Genomic DNA, 13,179 nt, shown 5'->3' with positions numbered 1-13,179 from the left:
GACATGAGAAGATGGCCTTCAGAGAGAAGGGGGTTCACCCAACAGAACCCCACAGCGACAGGGCAGGGCTAAAGAAAAAAGCTGGCACAGGTCTCTGCCTAACAGAACCACACATGTTGGCAGGGAGACGGGAGTAAAAGCTGGTGACCACAGACAGTGCTGGACGTATATAAAAGCAAAGTGTCCCTGGAGAACAGAGGAAGGAGTGTTTGGCCATTTTTGCCCCTTGAGAAAAGGAAATATGCAGGGAGTCTAGAGGCAATGGGGAGGATTCTGCGGGCAGATGAAGCCAAAGGAATACTAGAGCAAAGGCCCTGAAATCGGAGAGCACAGGTCAAAAAGGGACAGCCAGCAGGGGGAGACTGTGGGCAACCGGGGGAGAGAGGCAGACAGGGAACATAGCTGGCAGACCTAGAGAGTCAACGGAGTGGCGGTCAGCACCAGCAGGACATCCTTAAGCTTCTGACTCTTACGGCAGTGACGAGTTTCTGTGAGCAGCTTAGAATAATCAGAGATTCAGTTAAATCAGCAGTCTTCCCCTTAATCCTAGTGAAAACCAGGCACCACCTGCTGCTCCCGCACCCCCACTCCCCCCTGGCTCTCCACAGACATCTTGCTGGCTCAGAGTGACAGCCTACGGTATGGACATGGGGACAGAAGACAGACAAGCTTCACCCATCATGGGTGGGAGCACCTTTCAGAACCACTGAGAGCTCAGGAGCTCTGCTCTACTTCCGCACCCCCCACCCCTGACAAGTTCCCAGCCTCTATTTTTCCCTGTGATGCAGAACAGAAGTTCCTTCAAGAACAAGCCAAAATCAGTCTCTCTTGCTCTGCCTGTTAGCATCATCTCCCCCAAAAGGGAGCAGCAGGGGAAGGTGCAGGTGAAATCCTGTGCTGTCTTCATGAACTCTGGAAAATGCACTCCCCTAACACCCTGTCTTGACCTATATCGTAAATAAATAAAGGAATGATTACCGTCTGCCTTCATTCATGCGTTCACTCTTTCAGCAAGTATTTACCAGGTCATACCATACCATGCCAGGAACCATGCTGCGCTGGGGGGCTCCCTCTCCAACCCCAGAGGTCCTTTCACTTTTCTCCTAGGACACTCTACTCTGAGTACACCAGCAGCTTGCCGTTTCCCGAAATGCCAAATGCACTCCTGCCTCAGGGCTCCAGAATGCTCTTCCTTCGGTGTGTAGACCACTCCCTCGCCTCACTTTGATTTACTCACAGAAGCGGGCTCTGGTCCTTCCAACAAAAAGGCATTCTCAGGCCCCTTATTGTTCTTCATGGCACTTACCACCCCTGGGCACTTTATATCAATTTACTTTTATTGTCTGCCCACCGCCCCCACTAGAATGCAAGCTCACGCTACTCAGAGAGGCCTTGCTTCCTCTGCTCACTGCTGTGTCCCCACACTTAGAACAGTGTCTGGCACTGACATAGCTGCTGAGCACACGGAGTGAGAGTGAAATGGGAAGCCACTCAGAGCAGGACGACACAATCAGAGCTGAGATGGAAGGAAAACAATCCCTCGGCTGAACGAGGCTCACTCATTCCCCGAAGGGCAGGAAATCTTGCAGCATGTTACTGAAGTTTAAAAAACAAATCAAAACCAAACCAAATGGTGCCGTAGGTGAAAGGTGAAGAGTGTCTAAATTAGGACCGGGGTTTACTGAGCACCTATTATGCAAACACCTCAGTAAAAATTCAGTCACAGCCCCTGCTCTCATGGAGCTACACCTGTACATGATTATGTAATTACTGTTGTGATAAATGCCACAAAATACACATAAAGGAGAGAGGACGAGCCAAGGCCAAGTCCAGAATTTCAGTCTTACATACCTAGAAGGATGGTGCGCCATCCACACACAAAGGGAACAAAAGGGAAAGGAGTTTCATTTCAGACGCAATGAGTGTGAGGATCAATGCAACAAATGGAACTGTAGGTCTAGTATTTAGGAGCAAGATAAGGGTAGAAATGCAGATCTGAAAGCCATTTGTAATTTGTAGACTATGCCAACAAGCCTTTACTTGGAAGATGTGAGCACAGTGTTATTTGCTGATCCTCAGGATAGTTCCGTGAAGGTTATATGATGCTTAGATTTTACAAACTAACACAGGAAAAATAAGCTTACGACTTGTGTGCATCACTTAAATAGGCATCTCCTGTAAGTCAATTCCTTTGACGTGACCATCTGAAGTGCAGCCACTGGGCTGAGCTAGGAAAACCTGCTCGTCACAGCTGAGGCGGCACTCTACAAAAACTGAAGAATGGGGCGGATTCCTCACTGGTGCCACATGTTTCTGATCGGAGGATTTGGATACAGAAACAGATCGTTTTCAGTGTCCCACAGTCAGAAAGCACTACAAGCGACCTCACTTGCCAACTGGCCACAACTCATTCTTGAGTGTATTAGCTCTCTCTCTCTCTTTAACTGCAGTAAAAGATGCGTAACATAAAAGTCGCCGTTTTAACCACACTTAAGGGTATGGTTCAGTGGCCCTAAGCACACTCACACTGTGAGCACCAGTGCCACCACCCACTTCCAGGACTTTTTCATCTTCCCCAGTTGAAACTCTGGCCCCGTTGAACACTCATTTTTCCCTCCCCAACCCCCCAACCCCTGAGCAATGACCAGGATACTTTCTTTCCAAATATCTGACTACTCCAGTTACTTCTCTCAAGTGGAGTCATAAAATAGTTGTCATTTGTAACTGGCTTATTTCACTTAGCATAATGTCTTTTAGGTTCTCCCATGTTGTAGCGTGTGTCAGAATTTCCTTCCTTTTAAAAGCTGAATAATATCCCATTGTGCGTATGGAACACAATGTGCCATATTTTGTTTATCCTTTCAGCCATCAACGCATGCTTGGTTGCTTCCACCTTCTGGCTATTGTGAATGATGCTGCTATGAGCACTGGTGGTCAAGTATCTGTTCCTGGGGCTTACTCTTTGACAGCATTTTTGTATTCTGATCAGATATGCAGCTCCCTGCACAGACATATTGGGCCTTATTTGGTTTTTTAAAATTTATTTTATTTTTAGAGAGGAGAAGGGAGGAAGAGAGGGAGAGAAACATCGATGTGTGAGAGATCCATTGACCAACTGCCTCTCCACACCCCTAGCCAGGGACCTGGCCTGAAACCCAGGCATGTGCCCTGACTGGGAATCCAACTGGTGACCCTTTGGTTCACATGATGTCGCTCCATCCACTGAGCCACACCAGCCAGGACTGTTTTTGTTTTTTAAAGCTTTTATTTATTTATTTTTAGAGAGAAGGCAAAGGAGGAAGAGAGGGAGATAATCATTGATGTGCAAGCTGCCTTTCACATACCCCACCTGGGAACCCAGCCTGAAACCCAGGCATGTGCCCCGACCAGGAATTTAACTGGTGACTTTTCAATCACAGGACAAAGCCTAACCCACTGAGCCACACCACTCATGGATTGGGCCATATTTGAACCGGTCTACTTTGCCTCCCAAAAGCCTAAACTCTGGCCCTTAGCTTCACGGCCCCGAACACAGCTGGTCAGATCCACCGGAATACAGGAGCCATCACGGCCTCCCACGGCCTGCCATTCTGCAAACAGCCAAGCCTCCTCAGCTTTAACTGAGGAAGGGAGCATGGTGTCTTTACTTAATGCTTTGGGAATAGTCTGCCTCAAGCTCCAGCAGAGCTACAAGACTTTAAAAATCAGAATATTTTTAACAGTAACTTTTCCTCCATCAGTTAATCAATCAGGACAGTCCTATGATCAGCTGCAGGAAGCTGGAAAAACAAAAAATTCTTCACTTCTGGTTCATTTGTATTCTTGTTTTAACAAGAGACGTTTCCAGTTTTTAGATACTGAAGAAATATAGCTGGGACAATAATGCAAGTGTTACCTACTCCAAAGGCCTTAAACTTTATGAAGGCCGCATAACAGGGGTCAGGTAACTACAACCAATGGATCTGGCCCATGCCTGATTTATACGTAAAGTTTTACGGGAACACGGCCATACCCATTTGCTTATGTATTATGTACAGCTGCTTTGGTGCTATAACACCAGAGCTGAGTAACTGCAACTGAAACTGTATGACCAACAAATCCTAAAATATTTACTATCTGGCTCTTTACGGAAAATGCTTGCCAACTCCTGAGTCACACATATTGGTTCATTCTCCCCAACTGGAAACAAGTGGTGATGTGATCAGCTGCTTGGGTAGAAAAGGCCTTATCAAACTAACTGGGAAGCTGGCTGGAACCACACAAAGGGGTGGCAACACTAACAAATCAAAAAAAGTGGGAAAGTAGATGCCATGCCTGTATTTTAGGGGGGGCTCAGAACACACCTTTAGAAAAACGACATGGTCTCATTTTCCATCAACCAGTCTACAAGATGAACCAGGAGAGGCCAAGGGGCAAACATTAGAGTTTCATACAAAATAATACAGGAACTGCCTGCATGCAATAAGAAGCATCTCCAGACACAGGCGTCTTAAGTTACCCAGCCAGCCAGCCAAACCCCAGAAGTCTCAGGGCGAGCTCCATGAAGGCTGCTTTTTCAGTAACTGATTTTCCAAGATTCCTCCAGCTCTTTCTCCCCACCCACATGTCAGGCAGCATCAAACTCTCTCATCCATCTAATCAATGTCCAAATTCAACAGTGTTATCCATAACATAACTTGAAGAAGAAAGAGGGCAAAACTGATTTCTTGATATGAATTCTCATCACAAGTGCACATGTCCTCTCAAAAAGCATGTTCTTCCTCTTAGTTCTAACTGCTCATTGAGAGGTAAGGCTGAAAATGAACACCATGATCTGAAAAAAGTCAGCAGAAAATCCAGGGAATGAACAATATTCAGAAGCACAAGTTTTCTCACAGTGTCATTCCAAAATCAAATGAATCAAGAATTCCTATGTCTGGATGACTAGCAGAAAAAGCCTGCATCTCTTCTCTCCTGAGATGAGAGCGGTGTTGCACCTGGACATGCATCTCGCTGCCCTCCGTGCTCAAGGAGGACACTGCAGATGGTGCTGGTTCCCTGCTCTGCTTCACGCCATCAGCAGGGCAGGTGAGTAATCCCACAGAGGTGGAAAAAGCATCACTTCCACCAACAAACAGCTGCGCTGGCACTCAGATAACAGAGCTTTTTGCCTTGGGCAACCCCTTAATATCACCATGCCTCAGGGTTTTTTCCTCAGTAAAATGAATGGCTTTGGCACAGGACCTCCATGGCTCCTTTTAATGTTTGTATTCTAGCCTCTCTGTAATTATACCTGGGTAGCTCACTGCATGACACATGACATAAAAATGGCATGCATCAACATGTCCTACTTCACTTTGTGAGATCCTTCTCCACCTACTCTTTCATCACAAAATCAGTGTGACAAACTAGACAAGATTCCGGGAACAAATGTGTGACTCCTGAAGCCAGTTTCAGTGAAACTTGTGTACCTGGATTTGGTGGGTCAAAAGGCAGTATTCTAAGATATCTTTTAAATTGATTTGAGAGAGAGACCTTCACTCCACTCATCCACGCACCCCTGGGTTGCCTCCTGTATGTGCCCCAATCAGAGAACGAACTGCAATCCCAGAATGTCAGGATGCTGCTCTGGCCACCTGAGCTGCTACCTGGCCACAGCCACAGGCAGTACTCTAACACTGTGCCTTTCACCCATGAAAAAGACATTTCCTTCTGGGGGTTAAATTCTCAAATCTGGGATCAAAACCTCAGCAGGGCCTGCCTTGGGAAAATGCTGGGAAGCCTAACAGCAGCTGATCTTCGAGGAGCTACTTATTAGTGATTGCAAAAGAGAGAGAGAGAGAGAGTGAGAGTGTGTGTGTGTGAGAGTGTGTGTGTGTGTGTGTGTGTGTGTGTAGGCGGCTCCTCTCTCTTAAGCTTATGGGTTAGCACAGAGTATGCAGGTTTGGTGACCCCAGTTTGCTCTCACAAATAAAGAAAATGAAAGACACAAGTGAGGTGAAGGAAGAATAGAAAGAATGAATCCAGACCTCATGAATAAGAAGTTGCGGAGAACACTCACTGACTCTGGGGAGCCTGTCCCTCTTGCTCGTCCCAGATGCACCAGAGAGATGTGGCCTGAGCCCTGGGCTCCCAGTGGCCCAGAGGAAGGGAGATGAACCCGACTGCTGGGAGGGGGAGAGGAGAGCCTCTGTGGGTGCCCGGCCCAAGCCTATGCTATAGGTTGCCAGGAAGCTATGCACTACTGTTCTCCTAATCTTTAAGACAAAACGCTTTGCCAGGGAAAAGGACCACGGGCTTTTTCTGCTAGAATCCAACTCAGTTAGATTCATAACTCAAGATCCAACGATGGGCCTCAGGGGAACTGTTCTCGAGACTGAACATAAAATTTTACACACACGTAAGTATGTATATTTTCCTGGGTTCATTGCTTTCATTTTCAAAGAGGTTCAAGGCACCGTAGATACAGAATGTGATTTTTAAAAAAATCTAATATATTATTCTTTTTTTTATTATGCCTCTACTTAATTATCTAACTACATCCAAGGAATTTAAATTTCAAATATTTCCAAAAAGAAAGCTAAGCAAGGTTCAAAAGTTGGTAGTGAATTTTGAGGATGCGGCATGCCTGCTAATGCAGACTTTCACACTCTCCTTAATGCTCAGCAGGACAACAAAAATGACATGTTAAGATTGATTACAGCCCTGTCTGGTGTGGCTTAGTGGGCTGAGAGTTGGACTGTGAACCAAAGGTTTGCTGGTTCGAGTCCCAGGCAAGGTTACATGCCTGGGTTGTGGACCAGGTAGCCCGCCACTCCCCCCTCCCCTGCCCCCGTCCCTTCCCTTCTCTCTAAAAAAAATAAATAAATAAACTCTTAGTAAAAAATATATTTTTAAGACTGATTACAAATTACCTGAGGTAGACTGATTCACATGGCAGCCGCTGACATCAGTTCAGTCACTGTCAGCAATGGGCGATGCGATGGGAGAACAGGCAGGAGCCCCCGACCCAGAGTATGGAGACCAGGAGTCTAGTCTCCAGCCCTAGCTCTGCCTGCTTTCACTCTGTGATGCTGGACAAGTCCCTTCTCTTTCTGTGCTGGGATCCTCATCTGTAAAAGGCAGGCCACTGACACACAGGCATGGTTTGCAAACTCTCTTAAGGCAATACAATTCAATTTAGATAAAATCATCCAGAACTCATAAGAAGTTAAAACACATTCAAAACGGCAGGCTGAACACATGCATTTATCTCCACTCTTCTAAAAACCCCATAAATTATTCTTAAATCTCTACACTTACTGAGCATTTATTTACCATACAATTGTTTTAACTAATGGAAACCTGAACACTTTAGTCAGGTAGGAAATGATCCCCACTTTACAGATGAAGGAACTAAATCATCAGCATCGGAGGAACTTGCCCAAGTTCTTACAGCTAATGAGTAGCACAGCAGGATTCAAACCCAGTCAGGCTTGAGTCTGTGCTATGCGCACGGCCTCTCAGACTGACAATCGAGGAATAGCAAGGCTCCCAAAGAAAAAGAAGCTGAAAGAGAGAGAGACTAGAAATGTCACCAAATTTTGGAAGATGCAAAGCAGACAAAATGAGGAGCAACTGACCTAGATGGAGAACGCGGAGTGCTGCAGATGGCCAGCCACTGCAGACCCCATCCCAAACTCAACTGCTGAAGATGCACAGGGGTGAGCGCTAAGGAAGGCTGCAAACAGGCAGGACTGGTCCCCATTCCAGGCAAGTACCTGCTCCATCACTGTCCCAGCAGAAAACTGGAGTTTATTCTCTGAACAGGATGAATTAGAGCCTCCGGACTCGGGTGATCAGGACACCACTGAGGACAAGGAGTGGCACCAGTCAGGGGGAATAAATGCAAGCCCACACGCAGAAGCGAGAGCTCCTAGTTCTCTCCCACCATAAGATTCCTAGAATAACAGCCAGGCTGATTCCACCTCGTCAGAAGCCTGAAGAAGCACCATGGATTCTACATACATTTTACTGAAAAGGACAGGCCCATCACCCCTGCTCTCAGAATGCTCTCAGAATGTGGCCTCAGACCAGGAGTACCATCACTGAAGAATCTGTCAGAAATACAAATTCTCAAGCCCACGTCACACCTACTGAATAAGAAATTCAGAAATGAGGCCCAACAACTAGTGAAGATGGCCAACGGGAGATTCTAATGCCTACTAAAGTTTGAGAACCACTTTATGGGGTGGCCCACCTGTCAGCAAACCCATCCCACCCCCAAAAGCTTCCAACTGGCTTACTTGAAAGACAGTCTGGAATCACCAGAAGTTGCAGAAAAGATGCTATCCTGAAAGAGACAGACCAAAACAGATTTCACGGGGCCACTCTAGTGAACAGGGGGGGAGGAAGCAAGGTAGAGCCTGGTCTGCTTGGCTGCCCCGTGGCCCCCACCATCACATTGCCACTGAGCTCTGCCGTCTCAGGAAGAGCTAGAAAACCAGTGAAGCAGATGCTTCCCTACGGTCCAGACCAGCTCTTACCTGTGCCTCTGTACTGGTCTGTATGTCCCAGATCCTTGAAACTAATGCAACAACTTAAACTGACACTCTTGGTGGGAACTACCTCTGATAATTCCCTTATTTGGAAGTAACTGTTGTCTCTCTGAATGAACAAAAAGCATTTGAATGAAAAAATCAATAAAAGCATTTCTACACAAACGGGTTGCTATATTCTGTACTTGCATTAGACACAGAGGCAAAATGCACTGCTTGAACTCTATCATGCTTTTTGCTTCTCTGTATCTTACAGGCTCTCCCTGGCTCATTCTTTCAGGCTAAATTTTAACATCTCCCCCCAAAAATCCCCTATTACCACTTTCACTAGTCTCTAACTCACCCCAAGTGTGACTGCCACAACCAGGTTATTCCTCTGCTTACAAATCCCTCAAAAATCTCGCCATCAAAAATCTTTCATTTCTATTTCCTTCTGCCTCCTTTAGTCCAGCTCATTTTCCCCAAACCCCTTGGTTCCCTCTAAAGATCCTTCCCCTTCTCAGGCCACCTCACCCCTCTAATGGAATATAATCTCCTTCAGGAGGGGTTTATGAAACCAAGGGCCCTTATGACTTTAATTAAATAATTCAATTCTAAATCCTAGCTCTAGGAATCGTTGTCTCTCTCTCTCCCCCCAAAACAAGAAGACAGTAGCCCCGCCTAACCAATCGCCACAGGCCAGACCTCTGGCAGGCTAAAGAAAACACCATGAGCTAAGTCACGGTTTAGTTCCTGAGCCCCAAGGTGGAAGGACCCCCTGGCTACTTCCCCATGAAACCAGACAGAGAGACATGGGAAAAGACCCCGAAGAAAGGTTTCATCACCCTGATGTCACCTCTGGCCAATCAGCTCCCATCACGACACAAACCCCTAACCCACGGTGCCTTGTGAGTTTGCCCTGTATAAACTGTAACCTACATGCCATGAATGAGTCCAGGCTTTTGAGCCTTAGCTTCCCGGTCTCCTGGATGGTGCCATTCATCAATAAAATAGCCAATATGTTTCCACTGTAATTCTCGGTGTTTAGTGTTTGGCTCTCGTAGAGCCAGTGAATGAACTCTCTGTTCTCTAACATTTAGAGTGATGAAAAACTTATGCCAGTAAAGACTAAGCTAAAAAAACACACACACAACAAAAACCCCTAATGCCAGGCATTATCAAAAAATGCCACAAATGTTCTCATTTTCCTCACACCAATACTGAGAATTAGGAATAATCTCTATTTTTGCATTTGGAAAACGGATGCTTAGAGAAATTAACATGCCCAAGGTTACAACTAGGTTTTTAATCCAAATCCTTAAATCTCCAAAGTCACACTTAGCCATTCTACTCTACTGTCTCCCGACGTTTGACTCAAACGCCTGGAAGTTTCCTTACCCTTGGAGAAAATACGAGGAAAAAAAGCTCTGTATAGTATTACTTCGTTTTTAAACGGGGTCCTCCAGGCGCTGAGGGTTTTGCAACCAAAGCCCAGCAGGGAACAGGCTTCCAGCAGCATCTCCCCACCCGGGGGGCTCCACACGACTCAGCAGCTGGCCCAGCAGCCTTTCCAGGAGGAATAAAGGCAAAGCGCAGGAGGAAGGCTGGCCCAGCAGCCTTTCCAGGAGGAATAAAGGCAAAGCGCAGGGGGAAGGCTAGCTCTGGCGCCCAGAATACCGGCATGGAACAAGTGGTTACGACATCCCGCTCCACGCAGCCCATCCGTCCACTTTCGGTGACCTGGGAGGTGGTGCTAGGAGGTATCCCAGGGAGGGGCACAGTAGCTGCCCACACCGAAAGATTTCCGGATCCGATTTTAAAAGCTCTTGGGAGACAAAGTGTTAATTTAACAATCAGGGCAAGCAATGACTGCTAAAGAAAAGCCTGTGTTCCTACAACACAGCTAACTTCGAGAGCACAAAGAATGTCTACAGTGACAAGAGAAGGTGTTTCGGTGGTGCCTATTACAATGTAGAGATAGATGGCTACCACCCCTTCCTCTCCGGCGGGGGCATCAAGTCAATTTTCTCTTGTCTGTGACAGAAAAGGGAGGCGGGCACCCCAATATCTCCCATTCCGAGGGCCTCAGAGGCGCGCCTCTCAGCCTTTCCTTCTAAGGGCTGCGAGGCTGTGTCAGTCCATCAACCCACGCAGTCCCAAGCCTCCTCTCCCTCTCTCCCCTACTGCCTCCCTCAAACCTCCTTTCCCCACCCGTCTGCCTACTAAACCTCGCTTCCCCTATCGGCCCCGCCCCTCTTCCCTCCCCACACGGTCCCTTTTCCCTCAGCTACAAGCCGCTCAGCCAACGGTACCTTGAGCGTCACATCGCACAGCTTGCCCTGCCTCCGGATCTCCTCCATGACGCCGTAGCCGCGACTAGGCAACTCGGACACGGAGAAGTGCACCAAATCTTCCAGCTCCTCCGCGCCGTCCTCCACCATCTTCCCCGGCCGCCGCGACTGCGCAGGCCTGGCCGGTAGGCTTATACTAATCAGGGCGGGGCGCGGACACGCGCCGACGACAGCCCCAGCACAGCCCTGGGATTAGACGGGCCTGCGCGGCCGCCGTAGTTAGAGATTGCTCCGCGCCGGAAGCCCTGCGGCCCCGCTTCCTGGTTCCTGAGCATCCTCGGTGCCCTTATCTAGACCCTCGTCTCGCGTCGGCAGCTGCCGCATTCTTCCTAGAATCAATGGTCCCATCTCCCGTTTTCTCGATTCTGCCCTGACCTGCTTCTGTTGATATATCAACAGAAGACCGCAGACTTTATTTCCGCCACCACTCCGCTACTTCCGGAACCTCCGGAAGCGGCCCGTTGCCATGGCGGCGGTGTACACAGTCGGTCAGTAGCGCTCCACGGGTTTTCGCTCGCAGCAGGTGCAGCGGTGGCGCTGCAGCAAGGCTGCTACCTCCATCACGGTGAGTAGGGGCCACGCGCTGTCCCGGTGGGATAAAGAGGGTTCCGAGGGGGGGTGTACTCCCGGGCAGCGGACAGCGGCTGGGATCTAAACACCGCTCCACCTGAAGTCCACCAGCTCGGCTGCCGGATTTGAAAACCCGGCGGTGCAGGAAGCAGCTCTCGCAGGGGCCCTTTCTGCCTTGCTGAAAGCTTGGGGTCTGCGGACCAAACGTTCCCTGGCCGCACGAGGGTCCTATGCCGTGCCGGAGGTTCAGAGGGAGTGAGGCAGAGGACCAGAGGTTTTCTGGGCTTTCGTGCACTTAACGGTTTTCAAACTGCAGGGACCTTTAGGATCGACAGTCTGAGCCCTTTACTTTACTTCTGAGGGAACTGCTCCAAAGGAGGACAGGAATGGTCCTACCGCCCAGTGCCTCCCAGACTCGACAGAGGGGTCTGGCATGTTGGATGAAAAAAAGGAGAAAGGCCAGTTCTGCCTGGATCCGGGTCTTTAGTTTAGTCCACGGCTGGGTGCGTTTGGCCCCTGCTTTGGAGCTATTCAGAGGCTGCTGCGGTTCTGGTGGTTATGAGAGTTTTCCCATGAGAGACTCTGGTCTGAACAGGAGTGCTGGGAGATGGGGACCCACGAGGTGCCTACTGTCCCAGCAGATGCTCCCTCTCTCTTTTACCAAGTCTTCAGGTGCTTGGTGGCAATTCTGTTCATTTCCACCCCTAGTACAAACGAGAAAAGGGTGAGCCTCCACAGCAGGGAGTTTTTCTGGTGGCCACTCAGAGGTTTACTTATTTACACCAGAAATATCTAAGGGTAATGCCTGTGAGAGTGGCATTCCCCACAAGGTCCCAAGGTCCCTACTTAAAAGGAGGGCATGGTGAGGGGGCTGAACACAGCTTCTTGAAAGTGGTGCTTGGAAACCAAGTGTCCTCCTAGAAGGGTTGTGGGCTTATGGGTTGATGTGGAAGGTGAGTGACATTATATGCCCCTTGGGACTCTCTCAGTAGTGACCGAAGATGGACCCACATATGGAGATTCAGCCACTCTCTGACTTCCAGCCATGACCATCACCACCAACCACCATTTCATGAGCTCCTGCTCTGTGCTGGGCACTGTTCTGGACAGTAAGGGGGGATTCAAAAGAGATAAAAGGCACAGTCCTATCCCTCAGGCAGCTTGTAACTTAATTTGGGAGCTGAAACCCACTCAAATGATGCGGCGTAAGAAAAATAACAAGAATTATTTCAGTAAGTGCAAAATGGCATGGGGTACCCAAATATTTGGGTGTTGAGGGGCTTCTGAGTAGCAGACACACAGGACGGGTGTAGTTAATAAACAAGGCTTGCTCCTGGAATACCGGGAGCCAGGGTGTGAGCATGGGGAGGGCCTTGGGAAGCGTGGATAGGTTGACTGCATGTGCATGTGCATGTTTGCAAGTTGCAGGGCGGTGGAGGGGCAGGCTCTGAGGGGAGGGTGATGCTTGGGGCTGACCTGTGCTGTCCTTGTGCTGTCAGTAGGTGGGGGCTGCCAGGAGGGAGGCCTGGGCACCTGCCCCCCACCATCCAGGGCTCAATTAATTTTTAAAAAGGAAGGAAAGAAAAATCATTAGTTTGGTCTTAGAAGAATGTAAACATAAAACTAGAAATTTTAGAACATATTTTAAAGTCTTGGAATAGCCCTGGCTGGTGTGGCTCAGTGGATTGAGTGCTGGCCTGTGAACCAAAGGGTTGTTGGTTTGGTTCCAGTCAGGGCACATGCCTGGGTTGTAGGCCAGGTCC

The 13,179-nt window shown here is 48.5% G+C and overlaps 2 protein-coding genes across 8 annotated transcripts in view; one reads left to right on the top strand and one right to left on the bottom strand.

Moving 5' to 3' along the window:
* The window catches only part of KLHL18 (kelch like family member 18), a 45,090-nt gene extending 34,154 nt beyond the window's left edge, over positions 1-10,936 (bottom strand). Inside the window, exon 1 of the mRNA XM_053669073.1 lies at positions 10,808-10,936. Within this exon, the coding sequence (XP_053525048.1) occupies positions 10,808-10,936 (129 nt within the window). The remainder of the gene's footprint in view (positions 1-10,807) is intronic.
* Positions 10,937-11,320: 384 nt separating this feature from the next.
* KIF9 (kinesin family member 9) overlaps positions 11,321-13,179 on the top strand; it is a 41,724-nt gene continuing 39,865 nt past the window's right edge. For 5 of the 7 annotated variants that reach the window (XM_053669071.1, XM_053669069.1, XM_053669068.1 and 2 more), the window contains exons 1-2: positions 11,321-11,411; positions 12,406-12,648. In XM_053669071.1, the coding sequence (XP_053525046.1) occupies positions 12,462-12,648 (187 nt within the window). In that variant the 5' untranslated portion in view covers positions 11,321-11,411; positions 12,406-12,461. The remainder of the gene's footprint in view (positions 11,412-12,405; positions 12,649-13,179) is intronic. The other 2 variants (XM_053669067.1, XM_053669072.1) reach the window with 2 other exon arrangements.

The sequence above is a fragment of the Artibeus jamaicensis genome, unplaced genomic scaffold, assembly GCF_021234435.1.
Source record: "Artibeus jamaicensis isolate MK-2021 breed Jamaican fruit bat unplaced genomic scaffold, CSHL_Jam_final contig_519, whole genome shotgun sequence".
NCBI lineage: Eukaryota > Metazoa > Chordata > Mammalia > Chiroptera > Phyllostomidae > Artibeus > Artibeus jamaicensis.
The sequence above is the reverse complement of the archived record's forward strand: the minus strand, read 5'-3'. Positions and strand labels throughout refer to the sequence as shown.